This window comes from Eubalaena glacialis, chromosome 2, assembly GCF_028564815.1.
Source record: "Eubalaena glacialis isolate mEubGla1 chromosome 2, mEubGla1.1.hap2.+ XY, whole genome shotgun sequence".
NCBI classification, from domain to species: domain Eukaryota; kingdom Metazoa; phylum Chordata; class Mammalia; order Artiodactyla; family Balaenidae; genus Eubalaena; species Eubalaena glacialis.
The window spans coordinates 67,568,292-67,586,794 of record NC_083717.1 but is presented as its reverse complement, the minus strand read 5'-3'; the positions used below and the strand labels follow the sequence as shown (position 1 = coordinate 67,586,794).

General features: G+C 48.7%; 1 protein-coding gene across 4 annotated transcripts in view; it reads left to right on the top strand.

The window, feature by feature from the left end:
- Positions 1 to 18,503, top strand: part of CORO2B (coronin 2B) — a 139,995-nt gene that overhangs the window by 95,666 nt on the left and 25,826 nt on the right. For all 4 annotated transcript variants that reach the window (XM_061180144.1, XM_061180147.1, XM_061180145.1 and 1 more), the window contains exon 3: positions 17,020 to 17,136. In XM_061180144.1, the coding sequence (XP_061036127.1) occupies positions 17,020 to 17,136 (117 nt within the window). The remainder of the gene's footprint in view (positions 1 to 17,019; positions 17,137 to 18,503) is intronic.

Here is an 18,503-nt window from a genome sequence, read left to right as displayed (position 1 = left end):
GTCTGAGGTTAAGAGTTCATAATAATAATAATATGATAATTGAACCAGCCACCTTATTCTTTCTCTTTTTCTCCCCCTCTCCACCCTTTCCACTAGTGCCCTCATGCTCTTTCCCCTGAGTTCTGCCTCTAGGAAAGTTCCCAAAGCTCATTCAGAATGTGTTGGCAATGACCAACAACATCTCCCACCCCTGTGCCCTGCTCAGTTGTGTCTATATGTTAAGAGCAGCAAGGTGTAGACCCAAAGGAATGAATCCCTAATGGTGGAATTTCAGATCTGAGTCAACTGGAGAATCAGAGTTTTTTTTATAAGGCAGCAAGATCTTACAGTCAAGAAAAAAGAAGGAAATCTTTCCCCCTCCCTTTTGTGCTGGTCAGACCACAAGCTGGAAGAACAGTATTGTTTTCAGCTCCATGAGCCGTACTTTAATTGGGAAATAGAGCAGAAGGTAATCTGAAGAAGGCAGCCATCATGGCGAAAATACTTCTGATCCAGAATGAATTGGAGTGTTTGTATCCCCCTTCAGTCTGCTCTGGAGTTCCCTTTCCAGCGTCTGCTTTTTTGCATTGCTGTCAGTCCTTTGTGAGGATTTCACAGTAACTGAAGGGAAACAAGCTTGTGTTAATTCCGCTTCCTCAGTGAGTTCAACCTCTGCTTGGGCCTGCAGATCTGTCCCTTCCTCTAGCTTATCTTCCCAGGGAAAGCATAAGCTTCTGAGGGCAGGAACAGCATCTTCTAGACACAGGCAGGGGTGCCTTGGTGTCTGGAAAGAGCTGGGGACTTGGGGGAAGGGTGTGTAATCCTAGGTTGTAGTTTCAGCTCTGGCACTTTTTTGCTGACTCACCTTGAGCAAGTCAGTTAACCTTTCTGAGCCTCAGTTCTCTCGTCTCTAAAATTAGGGGAGTGGTGAGACTCAAGTAAGATGTTAATAAACATGTTTGTAAGCCATAAAACCAAGGTCATCGATAGAATAATACACACACACATATACCCAGCACCTGTGAGATAGCTCTCCCTGTGATCTGTAAAATGTCATCTGTAAAATGAAGGTTATAACAAGTTAATATATATTTAAAGTGCTTAGAAAACACGAATACATAGCAGGTGTTCAGTAAATGTTAGCATTATTACGTCACCTGGAAAGAATTCACTCACTCATCGAATTTTTACTGAGCCCCTACTATGTGCCAGGCACTGTTGGAAGCAGTGGGGACCCAGCAGAGAACAAAACAGACAAAATTCTGACCTTTGTGGAACGTACATTGTAGTGGAGGAGACAGATAATTAAGTACATCATAGAGTGTAATAGAAGGTAACTAATGCTAGGGAGAAAAATAAATTAGGGAAGCTGACAGAGGTATGGGAGGATGGAGGGTAGTTACAACTTTAAATAGGGTGGTCAGGGAATTTGATTGGCTCAACACTCGAATTAGATGTTCATCCTGGTCCAATCAGCTGAATGTATGTGTGTATTGGGAAGGTGGGCGCAGCGGGCAGATCAGGGAATCTGATTGGCTCAGCTTGAATTAGACGTTCATTCTGATCCAGTCAGCTGTGTGTGTGTGTGTGTGTGTTGGGGATGGTTAACATGACTTCGAGCCTCAGCATCTGTGAAGGCCGTAGTGAGGGAGTTGTTATGAGCTGTGTAGATACTCCAAGAGAGGACCCTGAATTCAAGTGGAACCTCTTCTTCCTCCTCCTGGCCCACCTTGGCCTTCAGCTAGCTGAAGATCATTGTCTTCACTTGTCAGGACTGAGGTGACAGAGGGTGACCACCTCTCCCCTCTCCTCCTGAGCCTTCCTCCTGCTTCCGTGGCTGGGTGGCTAGGTCTCCTCTACTGTCATGTCAAGAACAGATCCTGATCCTCTGGCTCAGCTGGCCACAGGGTCTCTGCAACTGTATAAAGACGTGAGGCTGGATGGCGCCAGGGCTTCCTCCTCTTCCCAAGCAGAGTTCAGGCTCTATGAAAAGCCCTTGTCTCCTGGGGCCCAGCGAGGCCCAGAGCCTTGGCCAAGGAGGCTGATCTTGGCCTTCTGTAATGGACAAGAGCCCTCCTTTGCACCCCAAGTGCCACTGTCCCTTCCTGACTAAGGCTTAACATGCACTCGACATCCCCAGGAGAGTCGCTCAGCACCCATGCCGCTGCCGCTAGCTCATTCTGCAACACAGGCGCGTTAGCCCCTTGCCACCCAATCTGGGGAGACCACCAAGCCAGGCATGGCCTAGGGCTCCACAGTGCGGAGTGTGGGCTCTGGAGGACCAGGAAGCCCCAATTTCTACGCCGATGGGAGCCCTCTCTGCCCCTTCCCCACACAGAGCCCCCAGGAGGTGGCCATGGGGCCACCGGGCAAGCTGAGTGTGCCAGGGATCGGCAGGTGGGGCAGCCAGGGCCAGGCTCAGAGGAGCAGCCCACACCGTCTCCCGTAGGGAGCCTCCAGACACACAGGCACTACGCATCCCACCCCCAACCTTCATGGCTGTGTCCCCTAGTGCCCACCGCAGGCCAAGCCTCATGTCTCATTTATGTTTTGAGAATTAGAGTAGCCCCAGGTCACTGGAAACATAATGGATCTGGCTAGAGGCCAGGTGGCAGGCGTACCAGGGGATGTGTTCCCCTTCCTGCCCCCCATGACAGCCCATCTCGGCTTGACAATAGGAGCTAATCCCTGCCCTGGCCCTCCAGGTGAGTGAGGGAGGGTGTGGGCCTTCCTGGAAATGTCACCTGCTTCTCACTCATGCATTCATTCATTAAATATTTATCAGTAGAGTCTACTATGTGCCTGGCACTGTGCTAGGTGTTGGGGATACAGCAGTTAAGAAAAACACATATTGTCATGGAGCTGGCATTCAGAGGAGGGATTTCTTCTCTAGGTGGCCAGTGCCAAACCCAGGAAGGGTCCTTGTCTGTGTTTGATGAGCATATGGGTGGAGGTTCAACTTATAGCCATAGACCATCAGAGCTGGAAGGGCCCTGATATTTCAGTTCTGTTCACCAGCCACTTCTGGGCATGTGTGCAGGGGCTGTGCTAGGTCTGGGGTGTGAAGATGGGTTACACACACGCCCACCCTTGGAGAGCTTACCGTCCGGTGGGGGGACAGAGCTGTGGGACACTGAGCACAGGGCAGGGGAGGGTGTGGTCCTGGGGGCGGTTGCTGTGCAGAACGCAGGGGTGGAGGGGGCACTCAGACCCTCATTTTGCAGATGATAACGATAGCTAATATTGATTGAATGCTTATTTGGTGCCAGGCGCTGTACCAAGTGAGCTTACATTTATTGTGTCATGAGGAAACTGAAGCCCAGGAGGAAGGAACTTGCTCAGTCACTCATCAGTGAGAGCAGAGCTGAAACTGGACCCTGGAGCTTCAGAGCCTGAAGTGCTGCAATAGGTTCCTTCTCCCACCAGCCCCAGCCCCAGCCCCTGAGGATCACCAGCCTCTGCAGATTCAGCAGGGAGAGGGCTTGGGAGAGGAAGGGGCATCTAAGGACTGGGCTGCTCACTTGCTATTTAAAGGGCATTTTCAAGGCCATTGAGCTCCCAGGGCCATTGCCTTGGAGGTGGTGCAGCTCTTTCTCTGGCCTCTTAGATGTCCCTGATGGAGCAAGGATGAGGGTCTGAGCCAGAGGGCCCCTGCTCTGCCCATGCATTTCACAGCTTCCATGGGGCAGTGGCAGCCCAGGGCTGAGTCTTCGTGGTGTCTAAGCAAGGAAGACGGTGGGTGTTGGGCCTCGGCAGAGTCAGCATGCTCTTGATGGATGGTGGGTTCGCTCAGTCGATAATCCCAAAGAGGTAAGGCAGAGGAGTGGCCCAGCTCGGGCGAATGTGGATGATACCCTGTGACCACTCCCACTGCTGACAAAAGTAGCATCTGTGCAGCTGGCAGCATGTGATTGAGGAATCATTTGATCTTGAATATAAACTTGACATTGTATTTGTGGTCAGAGGGCATAAGAAGCATGTCTTATACTTCTTAGGTTTCACTTGTATCCCACACTCTGCTGAGCACCCTCCGTGATTATCTCATTTAAGATGAAGGTACTGATAATCTCTTGGGAAAGACAAACAACAACCAGGAAACAAAGCAAACAACACAAGGCAGTGCTAAATGAAGAAACAGGGCAACATCGTGGCTAAGCCCAGAGCACCACAGAAAGCTGCACACTGTGTGAATGGGACCTCCTTGAATTGTGCAGTGTACAACCCATGCAACTGTACAGGGGACCTGATTAGGTCCACAGTTTATGGCATCATTAATTCATTCAAGAAAAATTTACTGAGAGCCTGCCATCAGTCAGGCATGATTCCAGATGCTTGGGTTACAGCAGAGAACTAGACCAAGCACCACACCTCATGTAGCTTACATTCTAATTCAAAAGTCACACAGACTGAAGCTTGAATCCTGGCCTTTCACTGTGTTAATTAATTTCACTGAGCTTCAGTTTCTTCATCTGTAAAATAGACACAATGATATGTACTTCATACAGTTATCATGGTAAATAATTGAAGTAACACTTGGTTTCAGGCCTGACATGTAGAAGACCCTCAGTGAATGATTGCCAGTATTATCACAAATGGTGGGTTATGGGGAGAAAGGCTTGTGAAAGCAAAGGAAAAGGGAAATCACAAGATGTGGAGAAGTCAGATGAGACATCTTAGCAGGAGCAGGAGTCAGCGTGCCTCTGGAAAGATGATTAAGGTTTGCAGAGGCCCAGGTCCTTCCAAGGTTGGGTGTCATGAGGAAGGTGGTGAGGCTCTCATGGGACAGTTTGGGGACCATGTTTTCCCAGTCCAAGGGTTAGGACACACATGATCTGGCAAAGAAGTTCTGTGTTTCTTCTAGATGTGAGAAGCAGTCTGAGAAAAAAACATGGTCATCAAAATATTGGGATTTAGGGAGATTTCAGTATTTTATAAGGACCTGAGACACAGCATTTAAAATTGAGAAGTATGACCCCAATAGAGTTGAGCAAACTGGCTGCTAAGGTTGGGGGAGGGTGGGGAACAGGGCGTGTGGGTCCCTCAAAGGCCAAGCAGACGAGCTGGATCTGATGAGGTAGGGATAAGGGCGCCGACCCAGGCAAGATCCCTGACTAGCCACAGAATTCGCCCCTGGACTTTCTGAGCAGAAGGGGATTTGGGGCCTTCACAGATTCAAGGAGCTGGGGGCGGTGGAGAATTGGACTTGGAACACAGGTGAGCACCAAGTCAGCTCCTGAGGGCCCAGAGGAAGTTAAATCAGTCCTTGGCCATCCCTGGTGGAAGGTCTGATTGGCCAAGCCAGGCTACGTGTCCCTCCTTGGCCAGCAGAGGACCCCGAGTAGGAGGAGCCCCATTTCAGCTCTCACGATGGGAGGTAAGGCACTGCATCCCATCAGTACAGCACACAGTGGGAGAGTTCCCTCAAATCAGGAAGGGGGCTTGGATACCCAACTGCCAAAATTCCTACAAATGGTTCCAACCATGGAAGGTTCTGGAGGAGTTGCATAATGCAAGTGATCATTATAGAGCGCTGAAGTCACACTGGGGTTTGGGAAGAGGCCAGCGTGAAGGGGAGCAGTTGGGAGAGTGCTGGAGTGCCCCCGGGGGGCGTGAGCATGGTGGGCCTGGAGAAGAAGGGACAAATGTGTAGGCATTTGTGAGGATTAATTTATCAGAGACCTCTGGGAATCTACTCTGAATGCAGAGAGGTACCGCGATCTCAGAGACTTAGCAAACAGCTGTCAGAGCTCTAGGGGGTCATGTGGCCCTAGGCAGACATTCAGACTTCATCTCATTTCCCACTCTGATCACCAAGGATGGCGGGGCTCAGGAGGGATGCAGTGGCAGCGAGCTATTAGCAATGCCTGCTGTAGAGCCTGAAGCCTAAGGGGTGGCAAGTGTACCCCATGTTTGTTCTCGCTAGCCCTGCAGAATGTCTCCACTTTTCAGAGGGAGAAACTGAGACACAGAGACTTGTCCCAGGCCACCCAGGCAGTGAACAGCAGAGCTGAGATGAGCCCAGGTCCCCTGACTCCCGGGCTGCTTACCTGTCCGCTGGGAGCAGAGCTTTAGTGATGCTCCCCGAACCCCAGGTGGGCTGGCCGAAAATAATGGACCCCAAATGAGTTTCCTTTCATTCTGCAGGAGAAGTAAGTATGTAAGGAGGTTGCAGGAAGGGCTTCAGGCGGGAGGGTCCACCTTTCTCTCCTTTTCCCTGGGCCAGATGGCAAGTGGAAAGAGGGATTTTTATCCTCTTGACTCTGTGGCAGGGGAGAAGGGCAGGGCTGGTGTTGACAGCCTGGAGATGGTGCGAGCACTTTTCGCTTTTGCTTCTCTGCCACAGCCAGAAATTTGCTTTTCCACCCATTGTAAAACAAAAAAAAAACTATGGCTTCCCTCACAATTTGCATAGATGCTGTTATGTATTTTTTGCCAATTCTTTCACATTTCCAACAGCTATGGATTTTGGCTCACTCCCCTCCTTCCCCACTGTGGGACACTGGGACATGATGGGATGACTTGGTTGTGAGGGACTCTCCTTCTCTCTGTGGTCACCAGCCCCACTATACTTAGGCCCATGGGGTAGAGTCCAGACTCCTTCATGAGACCAGCAAGTTCCTGGACCCTCTGATCTGGGCCTTTCTCTCTACTTATTTGGCTTTCCCAAATATTCCTCAGCCTTTGCAGGGGCTGGTCCTTCTGGGTCCTAAGCATCCCCCACGCCGTCCCTGGCTGTGTGCTATCCTTCGGGCCTTCCACACCTCCTCTGGGAAGGCTTTCTGGATTTCAGAGCCTCAAGTACTTGCCCCTCTCCTGTGCTCTGGCATTTCCCCCACCAAAGCGCAGCCCACCCTGCACTTTGTCCAGCTCTTTGTCTGTCTCCCCAAGAGACTGTGAGCAGCCAGGGCTAGAAATTCACACCCCCAGGACATCCCATCAAAAACCACCCCCCATGCAGATGCATCAGGCACACTGAGTTTGGAATTTTCTTATTTTCTTCATGTGTTTTAGCACAGAGTTTTATAAGAAGGGGCCAGTAATCAGGAAACCACAGGGGCCAGCATGAGCTCTGAGGTCCCAGGCAGGCCTCTCCCCAACACACACACACACACACACACACACTCACTCACTCACTCACTCACTCATGCATCCACTGTTACTCAACTTCTTCCTATCCCAGCCTCAAGGAGTCTCTTATCTCTTCTGCTGGGGTCTGCAACAGGACACTGCCCAGGATGAAGAACACAGGTGGCCCCATCACCTCTTCTTCCTGGAGCCTGGGAAAACCGAGTTCATCTCCAAGTGCTCAGATACCAGGAGAAACAGAATTCCTTCCATCTCTTCCCCAAACAAACTCCCCCGCCCCCGGGGACCCGCTCCCACACTCTCCCCCAGTACATACGCACGCACACACGCACATACACACTAGGGATTTCGACTGGAAAAACCAGCAAATCCTTTCCAGCTTGAAAAACACAAAGATAAAAGACTGGGGGGAAAAATCAAAACAGGAAGTCATGAAGTTGGGAGGCTTCCTGAAGTCTCGCCGTGAACTTCTGTCTGACTGGGTGACTGACTTTAGAGCATCACAACCTTTGTTGCACATGCTGCCATTTGACTGTGAACCTACCCTGCAGCTCAGCCCCAGATCTAGAATTTCTCAAGGTCAGAAGAGCAGGATCCAGAATTATCTCCCGGCATGAGGAAGGTGGAGAAATGTGTCTGTTCCCTGGATGATATTTTCTGGGTGACGAGAATGGACGTGCACAAGAAGGGAAGGGAGTGTGGTCTCAGGGAACAGCGTGAGTAAAGACCCAGAGGTAGGAAACAGGGTGACAGTCATTCACCCAGCTTGAGTTCTTGCTATGAGCTGGCACTGAAGGATGCTCTGAAGATGGCTGGGCCAAGGTCACTGTCTTCGTGGTGCTCACAGCCTGGTGGCAGGGATGAACCAGGAACCAAAGGTCATCTAGGTGGCGGGAGCATTGGAGGTTAGGGTGTGTGTATAGTCATGTGTGTGTCGTGCAGTGGGGTGGGCTGTTATGTCAAAGCGGGGTCAGGCTGGGACCACAGTAGCTCTGATGTCTCATAAGGAGTTTGGCTTTTAAAGTCAAGATAGTAGGGAGCCATTGAAAATTTCAGAGTGGAATAGTTATTGCAGCAGAGCTGTACTCTAGAAGAATTAGGCAACAGTACGTAAGATGGATTGGAGAGAACTGCAGAGGGCAGACACTAGAGGCAAGGGGACCAATCAGTGGACCCACTTCAGAAATCCTGCAAGGCAGTCCTGGGAGCTCAAGCATGAATAAAGCCCTCTACCCAAAATAGATCTCCAGGGGACTGCCCAGGAGTCTGAAAACCCAGGAGAGTCCACTTCTGCGCCAAATGGCTTTCTCTAAAGGCTCCTGTGAACATGCACATAGATGACCCACAAGGAGAAATGAACTGACCCATTACCCCCGCAGTGTCCTCCTTAGAAGCCTCCCGTTTATTATATACATTATTTCAGATTAACGGGCTGAAGACAGCAGGGCGCTAAAGTGTGGGACATGAGCCCAGTACGTTCTGATTGGGGTGGAGGGAGGGAAGGAGTTCAGTCAGAGGCCTGGGCAGAAGTGGCGTGGAGAGAAGCTTGTATGGAGGGGGGCGGTGTATAAATGTGTGAGCGTGCATGCCTGTGTGTGCAGCTGTGTTGGGGACCGTCGCTGGCAGATTGGGCACACCCTGGGGTGACAGCAGCCCACACTTTGGACGAAGGGCACCCAGTGTTTAGGAACATGAAACACCCCTCTCACCCCTGCTGAGAAGGCCACAGTGGCACTCAAGAGTTCTGAAGCTGCACAAACTCGTTCTAGTGTCACTGCGACGTGGGGTGACCGGAAACTCAAGTTTCCTCGAGTCACCCCTTCCCTGGGCAGTGATAATTAGATAATGCATGTGTAAGTGCTTTGTGAAGTGTCAAGGGCTGTGAGCTGGAGGGTGAGACCTCCTTCACACACCGGAGGCTTGGACACAGGGGGCCTGACTTTGCCCAGAGCTTTGGAGAGAAGGCCTACAGTGCCCATTTTATAATACCTCTCTCATTTAATGTCAGCTTCCATCCAGAGGAGAGAAGACGGCAGGCAGCCTACCTGGATGGTCTGGGATGCGTGGGGCAGCACGTGGAGGAGGGAGTGTGACGATGGAGGCAGATGGGTGGGGATCCCCAAACATCTGTCACGCGGAAGCTTGGGGTTCCACCGTTAGCTCACCTATCTCCTGTGTCAGGGTTATCCATTGCCCTGGGGCTTCCTTTAAATTGTACAGCACCTGACGTGACCGTTTATCTTCCTGTTCGCTTTATCTGGGCCTGCGTTAAACACGCAATACTGGTTTTTGATTTCTCACCCCACCCCCTGCACCTACATCGAGTAACACTGACAGTATCCGCCCCTGTCCTAGAATGAATGAGTGCAGGTGCTTCCCTGAGGCCCCCGCAGAATATGGAGCCTTTAGGGTAGTGGTTCCCACACTTCACTGCCCAATGGAATCACTTGGAAATCTTTAAAAAAAAATACTGATGCCCGGCTGCCCACTCCCAGACACTGTGATTAAATTGATATGGGGTACCCATCCGGGCACTGGGGTTTTTAAAACTTCCCAGGTGATTCTAAAACAAAAGCGAAGTTTGAGAACCACTAGGGGGAGGGGGGAGACGGAGTGGGGGAAGTAAGGGTCTTCAGGAGCAAGTATAAGGGTCTTCACAACTGAGTTGCCTGCCAGCCCCTTCTGAGGACCTTATGAGAAATTCTGAGGCCCTACTTCTGATGTATGACTTTTCCCCCTAATTTATCAAGTCTCTCACCTACATTCTGAAATAGGAGGGCAGCATAGCCAGACAAGAGCCAGTGCAAACTGCAACTCCTCCCGGCCCAGCTGCATCACCTTTGGCAAATCATGGCCCAGAGCTTGGTTTTCTCATCCATAAAATGGATTGTTACAGGAGGGTTGTAAGGATTTACTAAAACTTTTAAAAAATTTTTATTTTATATTGGAGCGTAGTTGATTAACACTGTTGTGTTAGTTTCAGGTGTACAGCAAAGTGATTCAGTTATACATATACACGTATCTATTCTTTTCCAAATTCTTTTCCCATTTAGGTTATTACAGAATATTGAGCAGAGTTCCCTGTGCTGTACAGTAGGTCCTTGTTGGATTTAATAAAACTTTGTTTCAGACTTAAATACAATGATGTATACAAATTGCTGGGCACAAGGCACTTTTGAAGCACTTGTCAAATGGTCCTTTATCACCCTCGTCTTTTTTGTTATCATTAGTATTTCCATCCCGTGACTTGATGTGCATCCCTAACTTCTGTCCTGGTATGCCAGAAGCAAGGCCCTCCAGTTGCAGGTGTGCCTGGCTTCATACAGTAAAAAGGGCAGCCACGAAGAAGCAGAGAGGGCATTAGCCCAGGGTCTAGGAATCTGGGAAGCCCAGAGAGGCCAAGGGCCGTGTTCATGGTCATTCAGCTGGTGAGGTGAATTGGGACTGGGCCTAGAAACCCTACCTCTTGCTTAGTCTGTTCTTTCTGCCTCACTAAGCTGATTCCCCAAGTAAGAAAACATTTTGCTTCTGTGTACAGAATTCATCTTTGCAGCCATGGGAAGTTCTAGGAAGCTGAAGCTGCAGTGCAGGTTGTTTTGAAAATATCTCGTCCTCAGTCAGTTCACTGGGTTCAGATAAAGCCTGGACTGAGGCCGAGGGCACACGCCGTTCCCCTGGCAGCCTGCTGGGTGAGCCATGCCTACCAACCCGCCAAGGCAGGGCCTGGCCTGCCCTGCCCACACACACGCACTCTGAAACCTATTTTCAATTAGTTATATAATTTTATTCAGTTGCAAGGATCTTATTTTCCCCTAAACTATCTGCATCGTAATAAGGGAGTAAAGAAGCCTATACAAGCAGATACATCTGTGTTCCACAGAAGCTTCTGGCACATAAATCTGGTCGACCCCAGTCTGCATCTCATTTCTTTAAGACCTGTTTGACCAAAACCGGAGAGGAATAGTTTTCAATCAAAACTGTGGTGATCACCTCCCACCTGGGGTACCAAAAACAAAAACAAAACAAAAAACTATGGTGAGTGTGTATGTGTGTGTTTTAAATAACATCTATATCTTTAATAGAAATTGTAAATGTTCATTGGGGAAGAATTAGAAACCACTTATATCCAACTAGCCAGAGATTGCCACTCTTAACTTTTTTTTTAATTAATTTTTTTTTTTTTTTTGGTTGCACCAGGTCTTAGTTGTGGCAGGCAGGCTCCCCAGTTGTGGCATGCGAACTCCCAGTTGCAACATGCATGTGGGACCCAGTTCCCCCACTAGGAATCAAATCTGGGCCCCCTGCATTGGGAGCACGGAGTCTCAACCACTGCGCCACCAGGGAAGTCCTGCCACTATTAACTTTTGATATATTTTTCTTTTAATAGCTAAGGATAATTTTGCATATATAACTTGATTCTGACTATTTCACTTACCATTAGAGCTTGAGCAATTCCCATGTCATTAAATATTTTTTGAAAATATGATTTAAATTACCTCATAATATTCCATTATGTTGGTGTCCTATAATTCGTTTTGGCAATGCCCCATTGTTGAGCATTTATTATTGTTCCCTATTATAAATAACATGGCACTGAGTGTCTTAGTATGCTTCCCTGTTGATTTCTCCGAGATAAATTCCCAAAGTGGAGTTATTGGTCAAAGGCTATGAACCTTTTAAAAGTCTTTGAGACCCTGGCATATGGATCTGCGGGAAAGTTGCCATGCTTCGCACTCCCCTGCACCCTGTTAAGAGGCCATGTCCCAGCACCCCCAACTCTGTCTTTGGCAGCTTAGCTGTGTTTGACATGCACCCTGATCCCCAGCACTGGGCTCCTCCTTGAGAAGACTCGGGGTACATAACAGCTGCCATCCAACATTTGACATTGAAAGTCTGTCCCAGCGAAGGGGGATTGGATTTGTCCTGTGAGGCCTCCAGGATAAGGCCCATCCTAACAGCATGAAGATCTCCCTAATGATTATAGATGCTGTGTAACAGGCATCCCAACCCCACCCCATGCAGCAAGGTCTCTGCCCCAGCTCTGTTGAGACTCAAGCTCTCTTTGAGGTTCAAGCACCAGATGGCAGGTTAGACCCCAGGACCCCTGAGAAGCCTCCCACTGGGACAATTCTGTGAGCTGACCATCTCAACAGTGATTCTAAAGTTATAAAACAGTGCAAAAGGGCTTCCCTGGTGGCGCAGTGGTTGAGAATCTGCCTGCCAATGCAGGGGACACAGGTTCGAGCCCTGGTCTGAGAAGATCCTACATGCCGCGGAGCAACTGGGCCCGTGAGCCACAACTACTGAGCCTACGCGTCTGGAGCCTGTGCTCCACAACAAGAGAGGCCGCGATAGTGAGAGGCCCGTGCACCGCGATGAAGAGTGGCCCCCGCTCGCCGCAACTAGAGAAAGCCCTCGCACAGAAACGAAGACCCAACACAGCCAAAAATAAATAAATAAATTTATTAAAAAAAAAAAAAAAACAGTGCAAAACCTTGACTTCGCTCCTGAGAAGCTCTTTACACATCTGTTTTCTCAGATGTAAGGTGGGGTTGTTATGAGGATTAAATTTGATGATATCTGTAAATCAATATAAATTTGATTGTATTAATATATTAATAATAGCTATTAGTGTTGGCGTGAGCCCAAGTATGAGAAGGCAGTATTGGGTAGCAGTTAAGAACCAGATTCAGATTTGGTCTCTAGTCACACCCCTATCCAGAAAGTAGAACAGAAAACAGAGGCATTTGGAGGGTCTGGGGAGAGGATTGTTCACATTTATTTAAATTCAGAAAAAAAAAATTTCTGAACAAGCTTCCTTTAGAACACCTATACATGCACTTTATTGGTTTGTTCTTTAATTTTTATGTCTATCAGAGTAATAATTGTGCAGAGTTCATGAAGTCTAATAGTACTGCAAGGCCTATAGCACTACAAGGGAGGTGCTGAGGTTGGCTTATACCAGCTCGTGAGAGCTTACTGTTAACTTTTTAGGAGTTTTGCAAGCCAGTTTTTAAACACGACCATTATTAAAAATTAAATTATGCAACTTTCAATTAAATGAATGATGTTAAAAACAGAGGTACTAATGTTAAAAACTTATTCCTTACTAACTATTTTACTACTATCTGGTGTGCTACTGTGAGTCTCTTTTAACTCTACTTTTGGTGATATCACCTTGGTAGCTTGAAGTCAGGCATAGTGGGCATTTGCCACTGAAATTGGCCAATGTTCCAAACCATGGTCCTTTTTTTCCTGGAAAACCGGTTGTTAAACATTTACCAGCACACCAGGGCCTGTACCCTCGATCCCTATCCTACTTTGCTACACCCCTCGTTTCCCACTCCCTAAAGGTAGCTGCTTCCAGTGTTTTGAGCTGTTTCTTTTTGTACTTCTCCTCGTATTTCTTAATTACATGCTTTCACGGCTATGTCTGGTTTTTTAAATCTTAGACATTGTCTGTTGACTTCCTATTATGGAAGATGGGGATCTGGCTCTCTACCAGCTCTGTCTCCCCTCTTTTTTTTTTTTTTTTTAAACTTTGGGTTTATTTATTTATTTATTTATTTATTTATTTATTTATTTATGGCTGTGTTGGGTCTTCGTTTCTGTGCAAGGGCTTTCTCTAGTTGCGGCAAGTGGGGGCCACTCCTCATCGTGGTGCGCGGGCCTCTCATCATCGCGGCCTCTCTTGTTGCGGAGCACAGGCTCCAGGCGCGCAGGCTCAGTAGTTGTGGCTCACGGGCCTCGTTGCTCCACGGCATGTGGGATCCTCCCAGACCAGGGCTCGAACCCGTGTCCCCTGCATTGGCAGGCAGACTCTCAACCACTGCGCCACCAGGGAAGCCCCTCTGTCTCCCCTCTTAACTGTACACGCACACATTTTTCCTACCTCTGCCTTCCCAGTATATTATAGCACAACTTGTGTTTAAATAAATATTCAGGATTTACATTATTACCATGATGTAAGCATTGTACACAAGTCATTATCACTATGATTGTATTAGCTTTCTGATACAGCTCTTTTCCTGGAGTTAATAATTGCATTTTAAAAGTTGCACGATTTCTCTATAAAACTGTGGCTTTCATACTTTTCTTCTTAGCAATGAAACTTGTCTTTCAAACAAAATTTTGGTAATTTCTTGGCAGTCCAGTTGTTAGGACTCAGCGCTTTCACTGCCATGGGCCCAGGTTCAATCCCTGGTCAGGAAACTAAGATCCCGCAAAGCTGCACGGCACGGCGAAAAGAAAATTTTTTTTTACGTGAACTCTACTATATAAAATGGGAAAATCAAAGCTGCCACGTTGAAAGGAGGTCCCTCCCCTTGAGGGCGCTGCATATAGCAGAGCAGGTTGTGCACTGCACAGCTCTGGAGGTCACCATTTACATGAGCAGCAGTATGATTCAGTCATGAAAATCATCATTACCCACCCCTTTGGGGAAGGCATTCACAGAGGGCCACCTGGAAGGATACATTACATCGGGATCATCCGCTACTAATTCCCTTCCTGATGCAGGGCCCTGACCTCTCCCCATTCTGAATACATTCCAGTGATGTGGCTTCACCTGTCCCTCCAGGACATCACCTGCAGGCTGCTGACCAGAAGCTGCTGCTAGCTGATGGCCACCTATTGACTGATTCAGATCTGCCTGGTTGCCAAAAGCTTAATGCAGACAGCTTTACTCAGGGACCACTCAGGGCAGCCTTTGGGACCAGATATAAGGAGAGGAGGCTCTGTCAGAGCGCAAGTGAGCTGTGGAAGCAGACAATGCAGGGCCTGTCTGCCTGTGGACGTCAGAGCTGGAGGGAGGGGAGCTGGCTAGCAATAAGCAGTGGGATTCAGCTCAGCTTTGAGGGTCATACCTGTGTGGGAATCCTAGCTTTGCTTTCAGCTGGGTAACCTTGGGCAAGTGGCTTAACCTTTCTGGGCCTGAATTTCCTCATGCCTAAGTCCCAGGGTTTTGTGAGAGTTAAAGAAGCTACTGTGTAACCCTAATAAATCCCAGGGCCACATGTGGCTCAGTCTCTGCTGAGAGTCTCAATTAAAGAAACATAGTCCAACAGCCTAAAAGTCATTGAAAAAGATATTCCAATTCGAATTGCATCCCTCATGGAATGTCAAAGGGGATCCCATTCTTAACTGAGAGCAATACACCCCCAATCCTTTTCCTCCATTCTCTGATTTCTGCCAGTGTACAGTGTCAGTGAAGATCTTCTGAGTACAATCTCCAAGGCCTTTTCCCTCTCTCTTTCTCTGCCTCATTCCTCACCCTCCATACCACTGCCATTTTCTCTAGGTTTTTTTTTTTTTTTCTCTACGCACCTTGCCATTGCGGTGTCACAAAAAATCAAATAATCTGGAGATGAGCTGATAGACATGCAGGCAAGAAGTGGCTGGGGAAGAGGTTATGGCAGAATGCACACTCTGAAAGAACTCTTGCCCATCACACTGGTGAAGAAGTGATATAAGGCACGTGTAGCAGGGGCTTGGCAAAAACTGGTTGTCTTCCTCCTTATTCAGTTGAGGAACCTAAAGGACGGTGAGGTTTGACCTGCCTAAGGTGCCTCTGGCCACCTAACCACTGTTAGCAGATGGGCAGTGACTGGAAAAACCCTCCCTATTTCTTCCACACCCCAAAAAGCTAATATTAAAAAGACCTGGGAATGGGGACACAGCCTCTGCCTGCAATTTCCCCTTTCTTCCCTGCTGCCTTTATAGACAACTAAGCATGGAACTACCCCTCACCCCCACACCCTTTGTTCCATCTTTTGTGGACTTCATCCCCCCTGCAGGATGTCTTTTAAGTCATGTACTGAGCACCCACTGTGTGCCAGGCTTGTAAGGAGCTGGAGATTCAGAGACAAGGAAGCCTGTCCTCAGTTGCTCATAGACAGAAACAGACTGCAATTCTGTGTGATGGTGCCTATAATACAGGGAAGCACAGAATGCCCTGAGCTCGCAGAGGAGTTCTTAATCCATTGAGGGATCAGGGGAGACTTCCTGGAGGAAGTGTCATCTAACCTGTATGATAATAACTAGTATCATATATTGAGCATTCACTATGATGACAACCTCCACACTAAGTACTTTGCTAAGCACATTAGCTCATTTAATCTTCACAATACTAATGAGGAACCTCTCTCATGACAGCTGCACTCTCAAGCTTTCCAGCTGATTTTATATCCATGTGTCTGAAAATAAAGTTGCTGAAGCCTTAAAAAAAAAAAAAAAGAAAGAAAAGGAAATGAGGAAACCAAGGCTTATTGACTTTCCAAAGGCCACCGAGCTAAAAAGTGGCAGAGCTGTGATTCAGACACAGGCCTGTGTGGCTCCAAAGACTATGCTTTCAGCCATAGGGCACTGGGTACAGGTGTTTTAAGATGCACACTGAACAAGCATGCCGCATCTGGGAGTGGCACCGCTCACATCCCAGGCAGGATAACATATGAGAGTGTATGGGTGGACCCCGAGATTCAGGCCTCTCTGCTCATTCCCGGAGCAGCAGGAAAGAGCCTCCTCTTGATCCAAACCTGGCTGTGTCACCCCTCTGAGAGGCAGCGGGGAGTACAGGCACATGGCCCAGTAACTGCCAGGGCTGCTGCCCACCAGGCTTTGGTCGTTCAGGTGGATAGTTACCCCTTAACTTTAAACATTTTTACTTGAGGAAGGGGCACCTTTCTCTAAGTTGCACACAGGTGTCGTGTGGGCACGCACAGCCCCACCCACCACCCTGCTATGGGACCCTCCCCACCACCATTCGATGTTGGGAGATTGCAGCCACAGAGCAATAGGGCTCAGCCGGATGCAGGGACCCAAAGACATTCGGGGGCCCTCAAGGACCTTCTGGTCCAGTATAGAAGCCCAGGATAAAGGCTCTTCTTTCAAGTCACCCCAGGGCCATCAAACTAACGCCCTTTTCTCCCTCTCTCTCTCTCTCTCTCTCCTCTGCAGACGGGCAGGATTGAACCCAACTACCCCAAGGTCTGTGGTCACCAGGGCAACGTGCTGGACATCAAGTGGAACCCCTTCATTGACAACATCATTGCCTCATGCTCGGAGGACACGTCGGTGAGCAGGAGGGGTGCTCCCTGGGGAGGGTGGGTGCACGGGGGCACCTCCCTGCTTCTTCCTGGAGGCCTTCCTCCCTAAATTCCCTCCTTCTCCCTTCTTTGCCCTTCTTCTGTTCTCTTGGTCATCCCTCCAGCTAGCCCCAGGATGGGGAGTTAGGAAGAGGACAGAGGGAGCGAATCCATGGACTATTTGTGCCTTTAGCATGATTTCATTTGGAGGTGTTGACTTTGTAGGTGAGAATCAGAAAAAAAAAGATTAAGGGTGTGATTTGGCACTCATCTGTAGTCTCAAAAGGAGAAGGATAGAAAGAGGACTATGGACAAGGAGGAAGGGGGAAAAGGGAAGAAAGGGATGAGCCATGAGGAAAAGAGGCCCTGTTCTTGCAGGCTGGGCAAGTGTACCATCTAGTTTTGTCCTCTGTGAGCCACGGTTTTAGGGAAGGACACTGGGCTGAGAATTGTCATGACTTATCCAAGGACCCAAAATGGTGGCCCAGGATTTGAACACCATGTGTTCCACCACTTAATGGGGAGAGAGAAGAAATAGGAGAAGGGAAATGAAGAGGAGGGAACAGAGAGGAGATGGAGGGAAAGGGAAGAGGGAACCGGTGGGAAGGATGAGATAGAGGGAAGAAAGGCGGCAGAGAGTTGGGAGAGGGGAGTTGAAGAATCCAGGGAGAGTAAAATGTGAAGCCGCTGTCTGGCCACCCTTTCCCCAGGCTCTGCTGACTTTCATACGTGGAGGTAGAGTCAGGTGTTGGCAGCAGGCTCCGTGTTTCTGGAGAGGGACCCCATGCCTTTCCTCAAGTGCCCTTAAGCAATGTCAACACCCCAGCCTGGAACCAAGAGGGGATTTCAGAGCCTCAGCTGAGCTGGTGAGGAGGGGCTGCTCCAGCCCCTGGTGTTCCTGGGTGAAGGAAGATCAGGCCACAAGCATCTCTCTAGTGCCTACTGGCATAGCCTGGGTGCGGGTCGTAGACTCCCAGGATATTGGAACTAGAAGGAACTTTGGAGCTCATGTCTCCTGTCTTTCCAGACCAGCCTGAGAGCTCCTGAGGGTAGAGGCCATGGCCTTTTTGGTTCTGAATCCCAAGCATCCAGCACAGAGCCTAGTACATGGTAAATACATAGTAGGTATTCGATGGAATGGATACCTGGATGGATGGATGGATGGACGGATGGACAGATGGCTAGATGAGTGACTAGATGAATGGATTTTTGGATGGATGACTACATTGATGGATAGAAGACTGAATGGATGGATAATGGCTAGATAGTTGAATGGAAGGAGGAAGGATGATTGGATGAATGGATGACTAGATGAAGGTGAATGGATAGATGGATAGAATGGAAAGATAAATGAAT